General features: G+C 58.8%; 1 protein-coding gene across 2 annotated transcripts in view; it reads left to right on the plus strand.

Moving 5' to 3' along the window:
* Nucleotides 1-1,525: 1,525 nt before the first annotated feature.
* NOTCH1 (notch receptor 1) overlaps nucleotides 1,526-23,695 on the plus strand; it is a 42,772-nt gene continuing 20,602 nt past the window's right edge. For both annotated transcript variants that reach the window (XM_065648240.1, XM_065648241.1), the window contains exons 1-4: nucleotides 1,526-1,730; nucleotides 3,407-3,488; nucleotides 20,012-20,274; nucleotides 20,653-20,991. In XM_065648240.1, the coding sequence (XP_065504312.1) occupies nucleotides 1,673-1,730; nucleotides 3,407-3,488; nucleotides 20,012-20,274; nucleotides 20,653-20,991 (742 nt within the window). In that variant the 5' untranslated portion in view covers nucleotides 1,526-1,672. The remainder of the gene's footprint in view (nucleotides 1,731-3,406; nucleotides 3,489-20,011; nucleotides 20,275-20,652; nucleotides 20,992-23,695) is intronic.

Here is a 23,695-nt window from a genome sequence, read left to right on the forward strand (position 1 = left end):
GTTTTCAGCGGTGATGCTCTGTGGGTACAGCCGCTGAGCACCCCCCTGCAGGCACCGCTCTCGGGTGACATCGGCAAATACAAGTTTAAATGCTTCAGCCCATCTCCAGGCTGGACCTGGCTGGGTTTCAGTTGGAACATCCGCACACTACCATCCCACAGGCTCTGGGGCAGCTCGGTGTGCCAGGCTCAACCACAACTGAGCATGGCCTGGGGACTGCAGCGGGGCTCTGGGGACACAGGGATGAGGGCACAGGCAGCACTGCATGCACGGGAAGCCTGCGCGCGTCTGGGGGTTGTTGGACTGCCTCCCAGGTTTGGCTTCCCTGCTTCTCCTAATTTATTTGTTTGTTTGTTGATGCCTCACATGGGCTGGCCAGGGTTCTGCCTGCAAGTTCATTAGTTCACAGCACAAAACAAACAACATCCGACCCCAGCTCCACAGGCAGCTGCCTGCACGTACGGTGAAGGCGGGTAGGAAGTGGCTCGGAATACCTGCGTGCACCTGTGCCGTGGTGCAGGATAGAGGGTGAATCCCACCCGTGGCCCCAGGTGCACCCTGCGCCCGGCTCTCCTGAGACCCCCAGGGGATGCTCAGCCCAAGTCCTTATCCCCTGGTGCAATCGGCCATTTACAACTGCTCCATTCCCATGTGTCCCCACAGTTTACGTGCTCACGCCGCGGGCCTGGGTCCTCCTGCGGTCCCTGAGCAGGTGCTGCAGCCCACAGGACTGTGCAGGGGCTGGGGGGGCTGCACTGGGGGGGCTGTGCAGGGGCTGTGCTGAGGCTGGTTAAGGGGGTTGCACCAGTGCTGGGAGAGCGCTGTACTGGGGCTGCACTGGCATTGCGCAGCGTGTACATGGTGGGGCTGCAGCAAGGCTGGGGTGAGAGGCTGAACTGGAGGTGCCTGGGGCTGCACTGAGGGTGTTCAGGAGCTGCGTTGGGACCATGTGGGGGCTGCTTGGGGGGGTTGCATGGAGGTGGCTGGGGCTACGCTGTGGCTCTGCAGTGGCTGCATGGGAGGGCTGTGCTGGAGCTGCACTGGGAATGGGGGGCTGCATGGCAGGGTTGTGGCGACCACATCGGGGGGTGCACTGGGGGTGTATGGTAGCTCCATGTGGATGCTGCACTGGGGTGTCCGGTAGCTGCACGGGGAGTTGCACTGGTGGTGTCCGGTAGCTCCATGTGGATGCTGCACTGAGGTGTCCGGTAGCTGCACGGGGGGCTGCACTGAGGTGTCCGGTAACTGCACGGGGGGCTGCACTGAGGTGTCCGGTAGCTGTATGGCGGGCTGCACTGGGGCCCCCCGTGGGGCTGCGCACACCCCGCAGCCCCACTCCCGTCCCCTCCGTGGCGGGAAGGGGGTTCCCAGCGGCGGCCCCCCGGGCTGGGCAGGGAGGAGCGTCCCGTCCCGTCCCGTCCCGTGCAGTGCCGTGCCCGGCCGTGCCGCGGCGTCCCGCCCCGCGCCGTCCCGCCCCCCCCCGCCCTCCCGCCCGGCCCGGCCCGGCCCGCCGGGGCTGAGCAGCCGCGGGAGGCGCCGGCGCTCGGAGTCGCTGTGCTCGGCGCTGGGGCGCGGTGTGTCTGGGGTTCCCGGCGGGGCAGCGCGATACCGGCACCGGCTCGGCCGAGGCCCCTCGGATCTATGCGGCCGTGAGCGGCGGGAGCAGAGCGGGATGGAGCGGCTCCTGGCCCCCGGCCTCCTGGTGCTCCTGCTGCCCGCCCTGACGCGAGGTGAGCGCCGCCGCCACGGGCCCCGGAGCGGCCGCCCCGGAGCTCGGCAGGAAGTTTGTTGAGAGCGGGGCCGGGCGCGGCGGGTGTCCCGGTCCCGGCGGGGCTCCGCGGGGCTCCGCGGGCACCCGAGCGCGGCGCCGTCGGGGGGTCCGGGACGCGCGTTCCCCGTGGGAACCGGGACTCGGAGCCGCGGGATGCCTGGGAACCGAGCTCAGCTCCCGCGGGGGAAACGGAGCTCGGCGCCGCCGGGGGAAGCGGGGCCGGAACCGTGGGGGGAGCGGGGCTCGGCACCGCGGGGGAGTCGGGGAGGCCAGACGGCGGGGGGGCCGGGGCTCCGCGTCTCGGAGGAGGTGGCGGGGCAACCGCGCTCGGGGCCGCCGGGAACCGGAGCTCGGTACCGGGGGGCGCTGCGGGGAACTGCGCTCGCTGCCGTTGGGGGAACCGGAGCTCGGTACCGGGGAAACCGGAGCTCGGTACCGCGGGAGCCGGAGCTCGGGGCGGGCTCGGCGTGCAGGGCGGGCGCGTTCCTGCCTGTTGTTCTGCGAGAGCTTTCGACCGTTTTGCAAATTTTTCTCGGTTTCCTGTTTCTTGAAAGTCAGCCGGGTCTCCTCCGGGCCCCCCCCCCGGCGCCGGCCTCGGGGCGGGTCCGGGTGCTTCGCCGCAAAGCGCTGGCCGACTGTCGGGGCCGACCAGTCGGGGCCGGGGAAAAGAACCCTAAAAGTGGCCCGGAGGAGCGGGGAGCAGCGCGCCGCGGCGGGTCGGGGCCCTGCGATGCACCCCCAGAACCGGGGCCGAGCGAGCAGCCTCCTCCGGAGCAGGAGTGTCCTGGGAGGATTTGGGGAAAGGAAGGCAGCGGGGTTGCCTTCACCCCGCTCCGCACCAGGGCAGTGCGGACTGAGAGCCATGCCTGGCACCCGGCCCCTCCGAGGCAAAGTTTGCAGAAAGTTGTGCCCAGCACCACACTCCATCCCCCCGTGGGACACGCGGGGCTGGGGACAGAGTCTCGAGCGCTGCGGGGTGTCCCCGGGGTGCCTGGGGCTCGGCAGCCGTCCGGGGGACAAGTTTGGTTCTGGCGGTGCCAGTGCGAAGCTGTAGTCGCTCAGAGTGAAACTGCTCTGGCTGCGCACACGTGTCGCAGAACCAGTTACCGTGAAGAGCAAGCGGGGCAGAGAAGGGGAAGAGCGAGCCAGGGTGGAAATCAGAAGCGATTCTGGTACTTTCAGCAAGTTGCTGCGGTAACTGTGCAGAATTTGGCTCTGAGGGCCAGACAATGAAACCTTTACTCATAGCAAGTTGTGATGGGCGACTCATTTCATTACTGAGTTAGTGGTAACTAATGGGCCCTTGGGCGGGTGGTTTTTCCCAAATGGCATTTGTCACTCAAGGACCTGCTCTGGGGTTTCTCTCTGTCAGTCCTCCTGCTGGAGGAGAAGGCAGAGCCTACTCTCAAGCCCACCCTGAGTTTATTTTTAGGTGAACCTCTCCGTGCTGGAGCCACACGGTCCCTGCTCACCTCCATCACCCTGCGGGTGGGGGCCGCCGGGTGCTGCAGCCCCCCAGCTGCTCCAGGGGTCTCGGCGAGCCTGTCCCTGGTCCGGGTGACACTAGGGGATGCAGCCCCCCTCCGTTGCCACCCGGGACCTGTGCTATAGCTAACACTTCCCTTCTGTTTGCAGGTTTACGGTGCACACAGCTTGCTGAATCCTGCCTCAACGGGGGCAAGTGTGAAACTTTTCTCAACGGGACAGAGGTGTGCCAGTAAGTATGGAGGAGCCAGAGGATTTTCATCTCCCCCAACCAAAGTATTGACATGCATGTTGACTTTGCTTTGAAGGCTCTGGATTTAATAGAGCAAGATGCGTTTTCTTTCCTTGAGTGGCAAGAATAACCTGCTCGTGTAGGAGTCGCTGCAAGTTTGGCAGGATTGGGCTTTGTTCCTAGCTGGGTGGAAAAACATGGGCAAAGGGCCACGTTTTGCTGGTGTTAACCTATGCAGACTGCCCTGCTGATGGAGCAGGAGGTAGGGCCAGCCCGCGGTGCTCGTTGGACCGTGGGGCAGGGAGGGAGGCTGTCTCTCTGTCTGTCTTCCAGCTATTCCCTCCTGGCCCTGAAGCATTGCCTTTCAGTCCCTTGCACCCTGGCAGTTCGTGGTGCGGTGTCCAGTACATCTCCAATAAACGTTCGAGAGGGATTTCATGGTGTGGCTCTGGCTGCGGGAGCTGCACGTTGATGTCCGTGGGTCTGCGGGGCATCACCCGGGGCAGGCGGGGGAGCAGGGCCACCTCCTCCCACAGCCGCCGCAGTGCCAAGCTGCGGTCCAGCCTGGTGTTCCTGGCGGGCCCTGGCACCCGGGCAGGAGCTTTCTCCAAGCCGATTGTGGGGAAACGGATGTGTAAAGCGTTGGGACTCTTTGAAGGACCAACCGACCCACCGCAGCGATGGCCGATTCACTCCAGGCTCCCAGGGAACAATAACCAAGAGAAATGAATAAGACTCCGGCTCCCTTTTTAAAACTATTCCATAAAAGAAATGTGAATGGGCAAGGCTCTGTTTTCCGGCCAGATTTCCCCTCTGCCTGTTGAACGTGGCCTGAGCTGAGAGCAGGCGGGGAGATGTTCCCACCCACCCCAAACCTCCAAATAGGAAGTCCTCGGAGGAGGAACCTGAAGGCATTTCCAATCCCAACCTGTTGAATGGCAGTTTCCCTTGACAATGCGTGTTGCTTTTTTGCAAATCCGCCCGGGTGCCGTTACTCTGCCCAGTAGCTGGGCACCTCCCGCCCCCTTCTCCAAGCTGAGCCCCCCAACCCTTTGGTGCAAATAAATCAGCAAATCAATCAGGCACATGAGCAATTTAATGGACAAAGGCTGGGTCCCTTTGTGAGCCACTAATGAATGCACGCCACTTTTTTTTGCACAGAAGCCCTTACCAACGCTTGACGCTCTAAATCTTGTTTTCTTTCATTCAAAGAGCGACAGCTGGGATTCGGTCGAAATTCGGCAGCTATTGTTAAGGGAGGCAGATTAATGCTGTGTGACTAATCATGTATGGCTTCCCAGAATGCCCAACCCTCCACCCCCTCCCCAACCTTACACCCCTCCTTTTCCTTGTGGTCATTCTTCCCTTTTTTTCTTAAGTCTCTGCAACTCCTGATTTACATTTCATGTACAGATGGTGATGGAATCTAATTAGATCTGATGTGTGCGAGCTCTATTTGGTGGAAAAGCCTCCAAAGTAGGCTTGAGCTGGATTTTTTTTTTAAGGGAAAAAGTTAACCTTAAAGAACTTTTTCATTGCTAGCTGTGAATAACCGCCTCTCTCTTGGCTGCAGACACCGGGGTGGCTTTGCGAGTGCGTGCGAGTTATTTTTGCAGGAAGCCAAGGTGTGTGCCCTCGGTGTGTTAAAGCGCTTGTCCCGTGCAGGGTACACTCATGGGCGATGGGGGCAGATATTAGAGGTACTACTAGACCAGAGGAGGTGCAACTTTCCAAGGCATCCGATAGCAGCTCGCAAAATCCTGGTTTTTCACTTGTTTGAATATCTCTTTACGAGGAGTTTTGCTTCCAAGCTCCTTAAACAAAGCAGAGCCAAGAACACAGATACCAGACGCAGAAAAGCTTGGCACTGCCCTTTGGCGCCTGCGTGAAATGCACCATTTTGGCTACTGGCCACATCTCCGCTCGGCCTGGCACTTAACAAAGTTTGGCCATAAAGCCCCATTGTGCTGCCCCCACAAATCCAATTAGAAAGTGGAGTGAAATAAATAGCGTACGAGGGAGACGCTACTCCAGCGGACGAGCGTCCCGGCGTTTGTGGCGGGAGAGAGCTCGTTGGGTTACGTGAAGACGACTCTGATAACACCAAACCCGAGTTATCAACCCTGTTACGGAAAGGGAATCGTCGGTGCGAGACGAGGGACTTTCTCTGCCTTTATTACTTTACAGCGATAGTTTGTAAAACTCCAGGTGCCTTATCTTGCTTGTCCCTTTGCCAGGCAGTCCGGGGCGCGCGGGGCTTTAATTGAATGGAGAGGACTGAGCATTTGATCGGCGGGAGGGCTCGTGACAGAAGCGGCCTAATTAAGCCGCCTTTGGAGCTGCTTTTCGTCTTGGCAGGGGCAGCCGGGTCTTTCAGCGCTGGAAGGGCAGCAGAGTTTTGTGCACCTTGCAGGGACTCTGGGTGTCTCTGTCCCACGCGTGGCACTTGCACCAGACCTGGAGCTTTCAAAGGTCTCGTCCGCGGAGGGCTGGGACCGGCAGACGGTGGCTGATGCCTTGTTCAGCGTGTGGTTTCTCGGCGCTGGGGAGCTGCGGCTTTCCAGAAAAGGCACTCGCCCTCAATTAAGGCATTTTCCCAGGCAAAATGAGAAGGTTTTCCGAAAGATGGTTTTGACTTCTAGTGATAGCTCCTAATTAGACTGTTGGATAGCCATAGTTTTGACTGGCATCCCTGCAAACGAGCGGGGCTGATTTTAGCTTGCTGTGCCATGTGACGTTTATTCCCAGGACCTCCCTTGCTCCGCTAGTTAAAAGCAGATGGCATGAAAGAGGGCTGAGTTTCCAACCCCGCTCCACCAGCCTTTCTCCATTAAAGTCTGCGCCTGGGTTGTCATACTCTTGCCTAGAGAAGCCAAAGGAAAAGAATAAGTTAAATTAATCACTAGGCTTGCGCTGAAAAGGGGGAAAAGTCAGTTTGCTAAAGTACTTCCTCTGTTTATGAATCAGCGCGGTGTTGTAGTTCAGCCGGGGCGACGGCTCCTGAGCCGATGCCCGTTGCCACCACCAGCTACCACGGGCAGCGAGCCAGAAACCTTGGAAGAAACATTCAGAGGGGGCCTGTAGTGGTAAGAGATGATTATTTTAGCTCAAAACTCTTTCAGGAGACAACCAGGAAGGCAGAGGAGGGATCCGAGCCCTGCGCTTCTCTGTGCCCTTCGAGTTATTCAACTGCTCAGTCATTGTTATCTCATTGTAAAGGGCGGAAGTTTCCTTCTGGTTTGGTTTTTTCTCATGTGCTTTAACCCAACGTTATTTCCATGAAATAATAACAAAGAAAAAAATGCAGTCTCGGTGCTGGAGAGGAAGAGGGTGGAGTGTCGAACAATCAGCCAGAGGAAGCTCTTAAAGAAGTAGCCGAGCAGTGATTCAGCCATGTTGAGAACTCTTGATGGCTCTTTCGAGCCTGATCTCATTCTCGGAAAGAACAAGCTGGAAATGGGTAAAAGGGTGGATTAAAAATACAAAAGCATCACCTGTTGCAGATTCCAGTGGAAGGGAAGCTCTGCTGAGGAGCCCAGCTGGTGAGGTCACGGGGACAGCAGCAGGACTTCTGATGTCTTTTCTAGAAGGATCTCCATTAACATCTCTCTGCAAGGCGTCTTGATGGTTGTCAGTTGTCTCAGGTGGTCCCGCCGACTCCCGCTAACTTGCCTTGGGATTTTATTGGGTGGGCTGAGGTTCGTTGCTCGATTTTTCTCATGGCTCGGTACTTGTGATGGCCAGAGGGTTGTAGTGCATCTGGGCAGGGGCCGACACGGGCGGCACTCAGGACATATCTTGGTAGGTCCCTCAGCAGTACCTGCAGCACAGAGATGAGCAGGAGCCGGGGGTGATGCTGCTGAGATGAGGTTGCTCGGGGGGTCCCCAGCATCCCGAGGGGATGAGGCATCATCACATAGAGTACGTTTTATTCCACCAAAATCCCTGACTTGCCGTCTGCCTACCTGCTGGAAGCCACGATGTGCCCATTTGTTCCAGCTGATACTACATGCCCTGGTCTCACCTCCAAGGCTGTTGTGGTTTATTGTATGTAGCATGAGGGAGACATGCTTGGTCATTGCAAGGCCGAGCTATTCACCAATTAAGGGCTTGGATAACGTAATCAGCAGGCAGTTAGCAAGTTTTAAAATAACATTGTTTGGAAATGAACCTGCTCTTTCCAGGCCTGGAGGTGCGCAGACCCTCGTTTTGCTCGTGTTGGTAGGTGTCCTGAATGGTAACAGCATGTGTACAGGAGTGGAATGTGGAATTTATAGACCATCAGCGTGTTTAACGAGGGAGTAGCCTCGGGGTGCAGTTACCGGGAGCTGGTAAGCTCTGGATCTGGATGGAGACTTCTCCATAGTTAACCTGTTGCCAAACTCTGGGTGAAAGTTTTAGACCATGTATTGAGGTTGTGGAGTGGAAGAGCCTCTGAGATACAGTTTAAATCCCCCTGGGGAAGGACACCTGCAGTGGGGTCTGGGCTGAGTCCTGTCTCCATCCCAGGGGACAAAAAGGTGTTTGAGGTCCGTCTGCTGCACTGCAGGTGTGTGGCTTTGTGTCCAGCCAGGACAGGGCTCCGTCCTTCAATGCCACGTTCCTCGGCCAAAGATCTGGAATGAGCAGTAGAAATGCTACTCTGGTGTTCAGGGGAGACATGACATTTTTGTTGCTTGGGTATGTGCGCTCGGAGCAGAGACGTGAGGGTCAGGGCTTTGGCACCGCCGGTGTCAGTGGAGTCTGAATGGCTTGGGAAGCTCCAGCTGTTAATAGTTTCTTTGCGCACCTACTTAATAGCACAACTCTCTTTGCACATCTACTGTATGTGACGTTGGGAAGCCTTTGCAGCACCTCGCCAGGTCTCAGTGACCCCAGCCCATGGCAGGTCCCACCTGCCTGCTCAGAGAGCCCCAGGACAGGTAGAGGTCCCCACCTGGGGATGCCCCAGTCTTTACTTTACAATCTGAGCCTTGCTGGTGGAGCAGCTCGGTCCTGCTTCCAGCTGGCGATCTGGCCGAGGTGTGACGGTGCCCGTTCAGACTTGTGCACCTTTGTCTGGACTTTACCTTCCTCTCTGGGCAGTGGTGCCTGCACCCATTGCAGCTCCACCCTCTACAGCTCCAGCATGTGTCCAGTGGGTCGGGTCACCTCCTCTCACCTCCCTGTGTCGGCAGGTGCCCCACGGGCTGGGGTCTGCAGTACGGCGTGGTGGCAGGTTTCCACGTGTGTCAAGTGAGATCTGCTTGGTGCCTCAGTTTCCCTTCACGTGCTGTTTCTTATCTGAACATCAAACCCCGTCTTGGTGTGAGATGGAGCAGCACAACCCGCCAGGCGCGCCCCAGCTCCTGGAGGTGAATTAGGTGATGGAGGTTCCCGTTGGGAAATGCAGCGCTTGGTGTGAGCAGTGCAGGATCAGGACCATGTAAGGGGTTGGGGACGGGCAGAAGACATTTGGCTGGGCCGTATGAGGAGCTCTGCCCCAGAACAGAATATTTTCAGTCGGAAGGGACCTACAGTGATCATCTAGTGGAACTGGTGGGGCAGCATCCTGCGCAGTGGGCATCACTGTGGCCAGTGATGTCCCACATCTGTGTCTGCAAAGGGCTGCTGGGAGCGTGACGCCGGTGACGCGGGAGCGGTGTGTGCTCTGGATGTACGTCCCTCGCCCAGCAGGAATTAACGTCTGCTTCAGGCTTTCACCCGTCACATCCTCCCCTTCCCCCACCGCAGTCTGGAGTTAATATTGGAAAAGTCAGTTAAACAGTTAATGTTTAGGCCCTGGTTATTGGGCTCTTGCACTTTTCCAGCAAAGGGAGCAGAGTTGCATTTTAATGGGAAACTTTCACGCTCAGTCAAGTTGCAAAAATTTATTTGCGCAGAAGTCGTTTTCTTTTAACAAGTTTTCACCCTAATTCCCTTCCTCAAAATCTGAATTTAATGGTATTTATATGGGAAATGGATTTATTAAGTTTTAATGATGGTATAATGTTGCCCTTATTTAATAGAAGGGGCAGGCGGCCTTGCGGTGGGGGGCTGGGAGGGCTGGGTGCTGGGGGAGCCCCCACGGGCTGGGGAACCTGTTGCTTTGGGCTCGCTCTAAAGTCAGTGTAGCTGCGAGCGGCGGTGCTGGGCTTTGCTGGGACCTCCGGGGCTGTGCAGGATCAGTCCCAGGCTGTTACAAGGGCTGAGCCTTGCTGATTCCTCCTCATCCTCCTCCGGAGCTCCTGGCGCGATGTGACGCTACCTGTGTCCGCTGCAGCTGTCACCAAGAGGAGCAACTAAAGGAGGTTCTTCACTTTGTCACCTGTTCTGTCCCATCAGCAGGGTGATGGGGACCCCAAGGACCTTACGCTCCCCACCAGCATCACTGCCTGGGGGGCTGAGTGTTGCTGAGCGTGCAGTGATTTATTTTATGATGGAAATTACCTGCTGTCGATGAGCAGCCGTGGAGCAGAACATGTCCCCAGCCTTCCCGCCCCGTCGGTGCATCCTTGCACAGGGGGATCAGAAAAAGTCCCTCTCAAACTCACTCCTGGCCAGTTAACCCCTGGAACAGCCCCTCTCGGGGCAGGTGGGGGAGCGTGGCTGTGGGCAGCGCGATGTGCAGCGCTGCCGGCTCTCGTACCTGCTGCCCGCCAGCGGCTCTGGCCCTGCGCAGCGGCTTTGGGGCGGGCTGGGAGAGTGACCCCCTGGGGGAGCAGCCCGGGAGGAGGGGGGGGCCTCTCCTTGGCCCCTATTAAAATGTTAGACACAGACCTCCGAGTCAAAAGGCAGGGCGACAGACGGCCCTTTCACAGGGCCTGCTGCTCCCCACAAAAGGGGGGTTTCCAGGGGAGGGGGGCAGGAATGCGCGCTGCGGCCGGAGGGCAGAGCCGCCACCATTGTCCCCTCTCCCTCGGCGAGGGCGTCATGTTGACACAGGGATTTCTGCCGGCAAAAGGTGTCAGAGGCAGAGTCTTCCCTCCCTCCCTCGCCATTTCCTTAGTTAAACTCAGCAGCAACAGAAATGCCAGGATACAGATCCCAGGAGCAGATACCCGCCTGCTCAGGGGTGCTTTACATCCCTCAGGCTGCGGTTTCCAAGTGGGGGGAGGTTTTTGTTGCTAATAACTGGGTTTGGGAGCTTTGCTTTGCCTGCAAAGAGAAACCAAGAGCTTCGTGGCCGTGAGGTTGAGGGGAGGTGGATCCGTCGCTGTCTGGCCGTTGTCATCTTTGCCCGCTCACCATCTCACCGAAACAGCCCCGGTGTGAATTGCTCCAGCTTTTGGTGGGGTTTGTGCCGCAGGGACACCGTGTGCTCTGCAGAACCCCCCTCTCCTCCTGTTTATAAATATTGGAGCTAAATATAGCTTGTTTAAACTCTTGGTGGCTGTTCAGATCCTAATCTTAGGTTTTATGTTCAGGAATAGAAGAGTGGGATGGTGGGGTCACGCATGTCCCGGGTGGGAGTTTTCCATATTTGGCTCTCGGGCAGCGCAGTGTTTAGCCAGAACTTGGTTTGAGGGGGAAAAGGAAAAAAAAAAAAGAGTTCATCATCACTTGGTGAGATGGTGACACTGTGTGCGTGCCAGAGCTCCCGGGAGCAAGACAGAGTGAAACTGCCCTGCACAGGCAGCAAGTGTGGGCAGAGCGGGTGAAAATGGGCATTTACCCCAAAAGTGATGGGGAAGGGAGGGTGGCCTCAGGTACCAATAGTGCTGGGCTGGCAGGTGGCCTGCAGAGGTGGAAATTCCTCATCTCCCCCAAATTCCGACTTTTCTGTCTGCTGCCTTAAAGAATAAAACATTTTTAAAGGAAAAATGCAAGTGAAAAATCGAAACAGGGAGCAGTTGCGGCGGGTACTCTCGAATGCCAGAGCTGCTGTGCAGAACCGTGGAGGAAAAGAGTCGGGGAACTTCATGGTGTCCAAACGGCACATCAGTCACTGGTGTGGGCACGTGCTTGGGGACCTGCCCCGGGATGCTTGTCCCTGCCCCGGGATGCTTGTCCCTGCCTTACGGGTGGGCAGTGGGACCGTTTGCCAGCCTTAGCCAGGTTGTGCGCCCTGGGGATGCTCCGCTGGAAGCGCATTCTTCATGGTCACCCCATCAATGGGCTCCTCCGAGACAAGGAGCGGGTTGAGCGGGAGAGCAGAGCTCGGCAGTCGCTCTCGCAGACAATGGGGCCGTGCGGATTTACACCGGCAGAGGATATAAAAAACATTAACTGGGGGAGGAAAACAAAAATATTTCATAGCGGCCATTGTTGAGGGTGGGAATGAGGGGAGTTTTGTCTTGGTCTCTTCCTTCGACATCTTTTATGTTTATTGTGAATGAAGCTCCATTGAAAGGCAGCTCCTTCCCAGGTAGCTGGTTACCACCCCGTGAATAGCCTGGCCACTTTGCTTAGTAATGGGATTATATTGTTTTTCATTACAATGGGAACTTTGATTCCCAAACTGTCCTGACTAATGTCTGCTTAAGAAACAAAGCCATTTTTTTTTTCCCCTCTCTGCTTTGTGCTGGTAGGAGGAATAGAGCTCTAGCACGTTTTTCCCCACTCCCATCCATGCTTTGGGAATTCCTTTAGTTTCTCTCCAAATGAAAGTCTGGGTCTTAAAATCTCAATTAGATGGCTTGGGCTAGGTCAAAAATGAAATGGAACAAAAAAAACACATCAAAGACTTCGGATTGCACTTTGCTTTTTTTAATTAAACAAGACTGGAGATCTGCTCTTGCTTTATTAACCTGATGTCACTTGAAGTAACCTGCTGCTTTGCCAACCACCCTCCCTGTGTGAAACTCTGTTTTTTTCCCAGGCTGGTGTCCCGGTGTGTTTAATAAAGCAGGGCTTGGATGGAACTTTGTAAAAAAAACCAAAAAAACCAAAAAAACAACAACAACAAAAAAAACAAAAAAAACCACCGGTTTGGTCTAGCGCTGGTTTTTGGTGCTGGGAGACGCGTCGCGGCTGCCGGAGGTGTTTGTGGGGCTGTGCTGGCGCCGGGGCCGCCGGGAGCTTTGGGGTGCACTGCCCAGCCAGGGCGCCCCACGCGGGTGAGGGGGAGCTCTGTCATCTCCGCCTGGGCTCTCCTGGGAGCCGTGGTGAAGCCTTTGGTTTCTTAACGGACTCATGTGCCAGAAACCACAGAGCCAAGCTGCAGGTGAGGCGCGGTGAGCCCGGCCGTGCCCGCTGCCGGGAGGGGGCTTGAGCATCCCCCGGCAGCCCCTGCGAGGGCAGGGGGGACCCTCTGCCACCCCCTCCTCTCCACAGCCCCGTGTGCCCCAGGGAGGTGAGGGCGGCGTCTGAATGTGTTCCCCATCTCCCTGCACCCATCTTCCTCCAGCTGTGCCACCCTGAGCAGGGTGACAATGCTGCAGCAAGAGATGGGACCAGAGTGCAGGATGCTGAGCTCTGCTTTCCCAGCCGGACAGGTTTCCAAGCCTGTCTGCCTTCCCCTGGCTCCAGAGCACGTTCCCATGCTCGGTGGGGTGTTTCCGAGGTGGGCTGACCCCGGGTAGGCAATCAGACGCACCTGCGGTCCCTGATGCTTCGTGCAGGAACACGGGAGGCGTTGAATGAAATAAGGTGGAATGGGAGGATGGAATAAGAAGCAGATCTCTCAGTGACATGGAGACATCTCTGAGCATCAGCCCTTTCTCTGGTTGGACTGGAGCTGGGGGAGATCTGAGTCTCCTGGGCTGGCACTGAGCAAACATGTCTTAGGGGGAAGGGTGTAACGCCAGGAGAAAGCTGGGGTGGTGCTCCTGGGCTGTGCCAGCCGGGAAGCCACTGGCACAACTGGAAAAGTGACTCTGGTGCGTGGATGTCTGATGGCAAGCCAGCATAACGCCCAGGCTCTGCAGCTGCTGGGGCTGTGGAAGGAGGGGATTGTGGTTCCCGGTCCCGGTTCGCCGTCCCGGCCCAAGGATGACGGTGACCCTGAGAGGTGTGGGGATGATGGGGCAGGGTCGTGGCACCGCTCTGCAGCTGGGAGCAGCGTGCGGTGGCTGTGGTCCTGTGTGTGGCTAAGGGAGGCTCGGCTGCTGGTTATTTCTCCTTCCCTGTCTTGTTGCCAGCAAACACATGAAATCCCTGTGTTCTGCTCACATTTGGCCGCTTACTTTGCTCCGTGGGGTCCGGACTGGGCTGGCACAGGTGTCTGCTTGGTCACGCGGTTTGTTTGCTGGTGTCGAGGGCCCTGCGTGTGTGACGGTCCCTTGGTGGGGACCCTCCGCACCACGCAAGGTCACAGTCGTGGTTTCTGAACCACCTCTTCATTAGGGTGGCTTTGCCAGGGGCTCCGGGGTGCAGGGAGGGCGGCTCGTTTGGGATGGCTGCTCTGGGCCATGGGTACCGCAGGGCAGAGAGCGGCATCCCCCCAGGCCAGCCCGGGGATGGGTGTCGGGGTGGGGGCTGTTCCCCTGGCCGGGGACACCCCGCAGCCAGCGCCTGGGTTTGCTGCTGCCCCAGGGGCAGCGGGGACTCTCCCGGCCACATTAGTCTCAAGTGCCCCCAAAACGGGGCTTGAATAAAGACCCGAGCCGCCCTTCCTCGGCTTTCCCACGGTGCTCGTACCTTGGGGAAAACAACCGCGGCCGTTTATGCTTCCAGCAGATGAGGGTGAGGAAGAGGTTATGTGATAGCAGCGCAGATAAGAGGCAGCCTGGACGTGGGGTCAGTGGCTGCGATGGGGCTCCCCGCCAGCCCCCCGTCCCCTCCCTCAGTGTGGGGGCTGCCCCCTGGACCTGTCCCCGCCGTGGGATGGGGATGGGGGACAACCCCTGCGTGTCCGGTGGCCGTGCTCCAGCTTACACCTGGTTTTCACTTTGCTCATTGGTTTATTTTGCGCGTTTTAAGCCCAAGGTGGGTTTTACCTCCGCGTCATCGCCCCACACCTCTGAACCGCCCCCCAGCCCCTGAGCTGCGCTTGTGCAGGGCTGACGCATCCCGAATTTGAACAAAGCTCCCGTGCCGCCGTGCGGGAGCCGTGCCGGGGCGGGCTGGGCTGCAGGAGCGCCTGGGTGTCATCTGTGCCGGCCGTGGCAGATGGCAGCTTAGCACAGAAAGGAAAACAGTCTTGGGTCAGAGGTCGCAGAAACATCTGCCTCGGGATGCTTTCAGTGCCCGCATTGCTGCGGAGGGACAAAACCTGTTGCTGGTGGGTTGGAGGAAAAGCCTCGCACGCTGCGAGCAGGGAGGGAGCGAGCAAAGGGCCAGCAGCGCGCGGAGCTGCACGCGTGGAGCACCCGGTGTGGGGCTGCGGGGCGCCGGGACGGGCACCCCGACTCTCCCAGCACGGCTGGTGGGAGCTGGAAGCTGCGGCGCTCGGGCAGCACGTGTGTAAAGCAAAGCGGTGGCAGCGGCGCGGCAGCAGAGCCTGTGGGCTCTCCCGTGCTTCTGCGGCTCATTCACGCTTTGGATTATACGATGTGCCAAGCTTTTCTGGAACCCTGCTGAAATCACTGCAGCGCTGGGCTGCAGTTTGTCACTCGTGGAGGATGTGCAGCAGACACAACAAATGCACGTGCCCACGCCGAGCAGATCCAGATTTGGCCTGGGCTCGGTGCTGGGAGTGGGGTGGGAATCCGGGGCCGCTGTTCCCGTTCCCAGGCCATCCCCCGGGACTCGCTGTCTGACCTTGGACGAGGCCTTCTCCGTCACCCTTCACATCGCCCATGAATCACGGCGGAGATTTATGGGTCGGGAGCGCGGTGCATTATTAATTGTGCCTCCCCCCTTGCAGTGGTTTGCGCGGGTGCTCGCTCAGGGCCAGCAAGGAGGGGGAAGATGCGTCGCAGCCTCGTGTCATGGGAATCCAGCCCCAGCCTCTGCCCGACCTCCCGAAACAAAAAGCCACTGGGATGTACCACCGCTCCAGACGCTCAGGCGGTGTAAATCGGTGTGTTCACACCTGCAAGGAGCACATGCAGCATCCCCATCCGCAGGGTTGGGGACGAGCCGCTGCATCGCTGTCCCCTCTCCTGCCTGGGGCTTCGGTGACAGCCCGGGTCCCTTGGTTAGGTCACGTAGAAAACATCCTAGAAGTGAAGAGTCATGAGACTGTCTGCCCTGACCTGCTCCTTGTGCCAGGACGGCGCTGGGAGCAGGAGCATTGTGCGTTGGAGCAGGGCTCAGCCATCACCGGGGTCGGGATCTGTCACCCTCCATCACTGTCTAGAACAGTAGGGTGGGTCATGGCTGGAGGCTTTGGTGCCTCTTCAGCAGGTTAATGAGTCAACAGAAACGTTTCTCAGCTGCGTGCTCAGGGAAGGGAGAGACATCAATATTTTTAGCCGTTGCTGTGTCACGCGTGGGGCTGGGAGCGCGGCCGCGCTGGCCTCTCCGGGGATTTCATGGGAGCTCCTCAAAGCTGGTTTCTAATGGCCCTTCGGAGCTGTTTTGCTCCTGGAGCAGCTGCCCTGTCCTCTGCCAACATATATATGTATAATTAAAGCATAGCTTTAATGTCTCTTATGCTAATTTCCTTGAGCTGCCTGGGGTTTGGTTTGGGTAGCCCTCGCTTGGGAAATGCCAAAGGAAAAACCGCAGGGTGATGTTCACCTGGCTGAGCCCGCGGGGACGTCGCATCCTCCGGGTCTGCTCACCTGGGAGCCCTGACGCCACCACCCACTGGTATGTTTTTTACAGAAAATAAAGCTTAGCTCCTTGGGCTGAACTTTAGGAGAGGTTTTAAGCCCCTGGAGAAGTACATGGACGCATGATGAGGTTGCAGCACGGCTGTGAGCTGAACTTGGCTCTGCTGAATCCAGCCTTTCCAGACCTGGGAGAGCTGAAAAATAACTACGTCTTGGGCTGGCCTTATTCTTCACCTGGTTTTTGATCCCTTGCTTTGCATGAGAAGCTTGTCTTCAGGCTTTCCTCTGCAGCCGGGACTCTCTAAAGCTGTTGCGGTTGTTGGGTTTTTAAATGCAGCTCCAGAGTCTCCGGCTGTGAGTGAGCTCTGGGACCTACGCCGGGGGGAAGCAGTGAAATTCATCCTGCGGCTTCAGTCTGCAGCCATTCCCTGCTTCGTTTCAGACTTGTTGTTTCAAATGTGGGCAGGAATCGCATCGTTCCTGTGCAGAAGCATCTATGGATGCTGCAGGAGCGGTGTCGAAGCCACCGGGTGCAGAGCTGCTGTGGGCATGTGCCAAGCGCTGCTGCATGCGAGCAGGAGTGTCGGTGTCCTTGTTTCGTGCTCTTGCTGAGCAGGATTGTCACTGTCACAAGAGCCGTGTCCCGACCAGCAGACAGAGCTTCTGCTTTGATACCTCGAATGAAACCGAGATGCCTTAGAAAGCGCGGGGAGGAGTTTGAGAGGGCTCCCCAAGCCGGGAGCTGGTGTGGTGTGTGTGACAGGTCTGTGAGGGCCGTCCCCATCCCTGCTGTGGTTGGGATTCAGGAATCACCGGGTAGCCACAGCACGTCTGCGTTGCACAGGTGCAAACGCCTCTGTAGGTTATAGCAGGGACCATACCGGATTTGTAGTGTGCCTGTGCGTTGCTTCACCAGCACTGCTCAGTAGCTGGGAATACCCATCTCGCAGCGGGGAGGAATGCAGCTCACAAGCGTACCCCGATCCTGCCTGCCCGCGTGTGCCCATCGCCCAGCTCAGCCCCTTTGGCTGGGGCAGACCCGTGCCAAGCCCTTCATCGGCGTCTGCCGCACCCTCCGCTTGCTCCTTGAGCTGATTGTGTCTATAAACCAGCTCTTAAACAAATAGAAAGCCATTAAAAAAAAAAAAATCTGCAAACTCCATGAAACTTGATGGCTTTCCTGAAGCAAAAGCCTGGAGCAGCCCAGCTGGGCGGGGGGCAGCCCCCAACCCCCTGTGCCTTCAGGCAGGGGCTCCCGGCCCCCCAGGAGAGTTCCTCCAATCACTAATTAACCTCTTGGCTAATAACCATACCCAGGCTTGGGCTGGGCTTCCCATCTATGAGCCGAAACCACCAGTTGCCCGCACTGAAATTGGAAACAGTCTGAACACTAATTGGGTGGGAGGGCTCTCGGCTCCGCGCCCCTCGCCCTGGCCTCATTTAAGCCCCGCGGTGCAGGAACCCCAATCCCAGCGATTGCCCCGCCAGCTCGGCCCGGGGTGCAGAGCATCACCTCCCGGTCCCGGCTGCCTGCGGCGGCACCGTCATAACCAAATCCCGCGCCGGGAGCCAAATTCCGCGCCGTGGCGGTTCCCGCGCACTCGGTGGTTCCCGTGCTGCCCCGGGGCTCTTTGTCCAGCATCAATTTGTGTTTTTTATTCTTATTCTTTTTATTTTTTTTTTTTCTTTCCGCCTTTTTCTCCCATTGGAGAATCTCACGACGCCTCCCTGTCCAGCCAGCCGCTGACAGAGCCCGGAGGATTGTTTTAAGAAAAAAAGCGTGTGTGGTGCGGGGAGACGGGGGGAGAGCGGTGCATTTTAACAGATGACTGCACACTTGAGCGGTTTGCCGGCGGCGTGCCTGTGCCGGCCGGCCGGCCCCGCACAATGGTCCCTCTCAGGCGGCCCCGGCCCCCAGCCCCTCGCATTCCCCCGCGCGGGGCCGCGGCGCAGCCACCCAGAAGCGCCCATCGCCCCACGGCCGCGGCGTCCCGGGCTCGGAGCCGCCGGCGAGCCGGGCATCGGCCGCGGGCGCCGGCAGCTGCTCTGCCTCATTAGGATGCACACCTGCTCCCCGCCGCCCTTTGTGTGCCGAGCAGATGCCCTGATTTATTATTATACACATTTTCTTTTTCATTTGGCCTGGATAATGCCGTCTCATTAACTCAAAATGTCTCCGAATCCTGACAAATTCTCACACAATCCCCAACAATGAAATCAGAATTGGGTTAAAAAAAAAAAAAAAAAGAAGTAGTAGAGGAAGAGGAGAGGGGGAAGCGGGGCTGAAACGTGGTCCTGCCACCAGCATGGCGCGGCAAAGCACGGCGGCTGCCGGTCGAGGCTGGCAGAGGATGGGGGTTTGCTGGCTCTGCTTCACCGGGGGAGCCCCACGTTCTTGTTTTGGGGTTTGTAGGTGGGTGGGGGTTGCGGTTGGTGCTCTCTGCAGCGTTCCCTGGGACCCTCCCTGCTTACCCCGGGGGGGCTGCCTGCCGCGGGAGCCTCGCAGGACTGTGCCCAAGGCTGGGGGACGCAAGGTCCCACTAGCTTGGGTGGTGACGGTTGTGAGCTGAGCACTGCGTGTCCTGCTCTGCTGCGGTGGCATTGCCATCGCGGTGCGGGACGGCAGCGGGACGGCAGCGCCTCGCTCCTCCCATGCCCCGCTCGCGACAGCTGCTCGGCGCAGCCCAGCCAGGGCAGCAAATCCCCCTTTGGAAGCGGTGTAATGTGAGCAGAGCTGCTTGGGGACAAAACGCGCAGCATCTCGTGTTGCAGGCGTGATGCAAAAGATGCTGCATGGGAGGGTTTGTGCTGAGGAGGTGCTGAAGGATCTTGTCCCCAGGATCTTCGTTGAGTGTTGGGTGCCCTCGGTCTCTCTGTGCAGAGCTTTGCTCTGTCCTCCCTTTCCCAGGGGGCAGCTCCCCCCTCTGCAGGGTCCTTTGCCAGCCCCGTGTCCTGCCCAGCGTCACCGGACTTGTCCTTGCAGTGTGTCCCCATCACCCCGGTCCTGCAGCAGGCAGTTGCTCCAGCCTTGTCAGCCAATGGTGACAGATGGTTGAGCCGGTGACCGCGTCAGGGGGACGTTTTCTCAGAGCCCCCACGCAGAGGGACGCGGCAGCCGGGGCCACTCGTCCCTCCTTGCACAGAGTTTATCATCGGGGAAGATCTCAGCTGGCTGCGAGGAGCAGAAATGTGTCCCACCTGCTGCCAGCCAGCACTGAGCTGGGGTTTAATTGTGTTTGAGTGATTTCTTAGGATGGAGGAAGGATAAACATCACCCTGGTGGGGCAGGGACCAGTAAGTGGGGGGGGGGCAGAAAAAGCGTGTTGTGATGAGAAGCAGGACGTCAGCACTGGAGGCTGCGGTTTTGCAAGTCGGCGCAGGCCTCTCGATGGGGGACGCCTTTGTTCCCAGCACCTCTTTCATCTTCCTCTTCTCAGCCCAGAGCGGCCAGGGCAGAGCCTGGCAATTGCCAAACCCGCCGTACTGGGATGCAGTGCAGGACTGGGCTTGGGGGCGTTTATAGAGTCTTAGAACGGTTTGGGTTGAAGGGACCTTCCAGCTCCCCCAGTGCCCCCCCTGCCATGGGCAGGGACATCTGCACCAGCTCAGGTTGCTCAGAGCCCCGTCCAGCCCGGCCTGGGATGTCTCCAGGGATGGTTCATCCACCACCTCTCTGGCCAACCTGGGCCAGGCTCTCACTGCCCTCAGGGGCAACAATTTCTTCTTCATGTCCAGCCTGAATCTCTCCTCTTTTAGTTTAAAACCATCACCCCTTGTCCTATTGCTACAGACCCTGCTAAAAAGTCTGTCCCCGTCTTTCTTATTGGCCCCTTTTAAGTACAGAAAGGCTGCAATAAGGTGTCCCCAGAGCCAGTCCGTGGGGTGGCTGGGTGTCCCCAACCCCTCAGGGACAATCCCACTGACACACCTTCCCCCTGCCAGGTGTAGCGGTGCCTACGTGGGCGAGCGGTGCCAGCTGCCCAACCCCTGCCTGAGCTCCCCCTGCAAGAACGCCGGCACCTGCACCCCGGTTGTGCGCGGCAGCACCGTGGACTACACGTGCGCCTGCCGCCTGGGCTTCACCGACGAGCTCTGCCTGACGCCCCGCGACAACGTCTGCATCAGCAACCCCTGCCGCAACGGGGGCACCTGCGACCTGCTGACGCTCAGCGAGTACAAGTGCCGCTGCCCGCCGGGGTGGTCAGGTGAGGGGGTGTCACCGCGGGGCACGGGGACGTGGTGACGTGGACCGGGGGGTGGAAGGGCAGCCAGCACCAGGGGTTGCTCCTGGAAAACCCTCATGGATGGAGAAGGATGCTGGCTCTGATTTTGGCTTGCTCCAGCACTGGGAGAAAGGAGGGGAGTCTGCACACTTGAGCAGGGGTTTTGGGGGTCCCTGGCTGGGTGAGCTGCAAGACTTCTGCACGGGGGAGAGTTTTACAGGGGCAGAGGTGGGGAGGAATTAGTTGCACCCCCTGTGAACACAGTCCCAGAGCCAGCTCTGCGCCCCAGCACAAAGATCGCTCCCACCGGGTGCTTGAGCTGCAGTTTGCATCCTCATCCTCCCGCCCTGCCCTCCCCAGGCAAAACCTGCCAGCAGGCCGACCCCTGCGCCTCCAACCCCTGCGCCAACGGGGGCCACTGCGTCCCCTTCGAAGCCCACTACATCTGCCGCTGCACCGCCGGCTTCCACGGGGCAAACTGCAAGCAGGACGTGAACGAATGCAACATCTCACCACCCGTCTGCAAGAATGGCGGGAGCTGCACCAACGAGGTGGGCACGTACCAGTGCTCCTGCAAGCCGGCGTACACCGGGCAGAACTGCGAGCACCTCTACGTGCCCTGCAACCCCTCGCCCTGCCAGAACGGGGGGACGTGCCGCCAGATCGGGGACACCACCTATGACTGCACGTGCCTGCCAGGTAGGGGCTGCCGCTGAGGTGGGGGACGGGGACCAGGGACCCTCTTGCAGCCCTTTTGCCCCTCTGCTTAAACAAGTAGTGCCCAATCTTGCCCCGAATTTTGGCTCTGGGAGGGACAAAAACAAGAGGCTGCTGGCTCACTGTGCCACGTGTGTTTGAGAAGATATTGGGCAGCGATGCCCAAAGAAGGGAGATCATCTGGGGGCTTTTTATACTTGGTGATTCACCAAAATAGCTCTTCCAAAACAACTGTTTCAGCAGAGGCCCCAGTGCGGATGCTCATATTCCAGAGTACGAGTGCCTTTTTCCGCTTCAGCTTAATCCACTTCCAGAATGGAATAATTAGCCCGGAATAGCTATTTTGGAAAGTTTCCGAGTGCAAAGGGAGTTGGGGAAGGGAGACCCTCTCCGTGCTCTCTGCTGCTCTCTCCAGCAAGCGCTGGAGCAGCCCGGATGAATTACAGCCTCCGAAACGAAGGGCTCCTGGGACAGGTCCCCTCAGCCCAGCACCCTGTACAGGAGCTCAGCACCTGGGGGGGCAAAAAAGCGGCTGTGAAAGGGCCCCCTGGCCCCGTCAAGCCCTTTCACTTCTGCCTTGGGGCACTGGTCGGCAGCGCAGTCAGGGCAGGGAGCGGAAGGGGCTGAGCGTGTCCTGCGCTCCCCCCGTCCCCGCTCTCCCCCCATCCCCACACTCCCCCCGTCCCCGCGCCGCCTGGAGAAACGAAATAGCTGAGTTTCCTGCCAGCACAGCCCAGGCCCCACTGCCACGCGATGCAGCCCCGTGCCCCTGCTGGTGCTTGGGAAAGATGCGTGGTCCCTGCACGGGGGGTCTTATCTTGATCTCCAACACAGGCTCAGAGCATCAGTCCCCTTCCCAAAGCTTTTGGCTGCAATGACTTAAAAGATCCATTAAGCATCCAAAATACGCGGGATCCTGCAGCATCTCCTGCTTCCCCCCCGACACCTGCTCACCCGTCCTTAGGGGCAGCACCGGGGCTGACCGGGCAGCCAGGGAAGGAAGCCTTTCCTCCCCGGATGAGCCGGTGCAGCCGGGCGCTCCCAGAGGCGATGCTCGGCGGGAGCAGCTCCAAGCCCTGGCCCGGCGGAGCGGCATTGCCGCAGGGACGGGCAGGAGGAGCTGGCCCTGCCCTGCCGTTCTGCTGACGAGGCACTTTCCTTGGCGCAGCCCAAGCGTCGGGCACGTCGAGGTGAGGTATGGCCCCGGGGGAGCATCCCTACCGCGATGGCACCGACGCTTTCACGCCCATCTGCGGCTTCGTGGGCTGCTCCCCGGAGATCTGCATGCTGTTCGGGCTGGTTTGCCACCTGCGGGGCGGCACAGCCCCTGCTTGGGGGGACGGGGGGGTCCCTCGGCACCTCTGCCATCCGGCACAGCTCACTGCAGGAGCTGCATCGGCTTCGGGCGGAGGCAGGAGGGACCGGGGGCCGTTCCTCATGATAAGAGGGTGATTGATACGCTGGTATGCGGCGCAGTGGACCTGAAACAATGTCCCCTTTTAATTCACGGAGAGGCCTGGTTGGACCACGTTTCTTCAAGTTAAACTAATCTCAGCTGTTTTATCGTGCCATCGCTGTAGAATGTAACCTTGAGTTTAAAGTAATTGCAGTACTAATTACTCATTCGGATGGTTCAAAATGAGTTAATCCTGGTATCTAGGACATTGCCAGTTATTACTGTTCGGTCTCAGCCCAGCTGCTTAAAAATGAGGTGCAAGCATCATTATCTGCTTTGGATTCCTACCATCAATCATTAATAGCTGGTTTTGCTCCTCGTGTGATGGAGCTGAGGCTACAGGGGAAAGGAAAATATGGTCCTTTGGAGAGAGTGAGCGGAAAACCCCCATCTGGGCCACGGTCTGGGGTCCGGCGGAGGATGAGCCTGGGCAGCGCAGTCCCTTCCCGTGGCGGTGCAGTGAGCTGCCTGTGCGGGGAGCAGCCCGGTCTGGACCTGCAGAACGCCCTGGGGAGTTTGGGGAGCTGCCGGGACATGCCGGCACGGCGGGGAGCTGGTGTGGGCTGGCATCACCGTCCCGACCCCCACGCCTGGGCAGGCTGGGGAGGTGATGCCTGATGGTGGCTGGGTCGAGGGCTTTGGGGTCTTCCAGTAAATGCAGCTCTTAACCCAGGCAGCAGGTGGAGGAGGATGGGGAGGGTTGGCAGATGCCCTGGGAAGAGTCTGGCTGTTTCGTTTCTGCTGGAGAGGCCGGGGGTGGTGTGGTTTCCACGCGTGCCGCACGATGCAGGTGATAACACAAACCTGAGCAGCCGGACTCCCCAGGCGAGCAGCGGGCTGGGACCAGCACTGCGTGGGGCGGTGGGTCGTCCTGCCAGGGGTTGGATTTCCTCCCCAGGGAAAGCGCCGCTGCTGAGGCTCTTTACATGAGAAGTTAAAAGCTGGTGATTCAGCACCAGGTGCCGCAAGCCTTTGTGGGAGCAGCCCCGGTTCATCCCGGCTTGCCATGGAGCCGGATCTTCTGCTGCTCGGGGCAAGCGTCTCCAGAGCCGGGGGCTTTGGCAGACGAGCCCCTCGCCGGGGATGCCCCACCTGCCATGTGCGGAGGAAGGCGCTGCTGTTTGCTCTGGTGATGGTGCCCTGGCAGGGAAACCTGCGCGGCAGAACCGAGCCCCAGCAGCGGCGGGACAGGGCTGGGGATGAAACCAGTCTCGAAGCTGGGCTGGGAGC

This window comes from Caloenas nicobarica, chromosome 19 (genome assembly GCF_036013445.1).
Source record: "Caloenas nicobarica isolate bCalNic1 chromosome 19, bCalNic1.hap1, whole genome shotgun sequence".
In the NCBI taxonomy this organism is placed as follows: domain Eukaryota; kingdom Metazoa; phylum Chordata; class Aves; order Columbiformes; family Columbidae; genus Caloenas; species Caloenas nicobarica.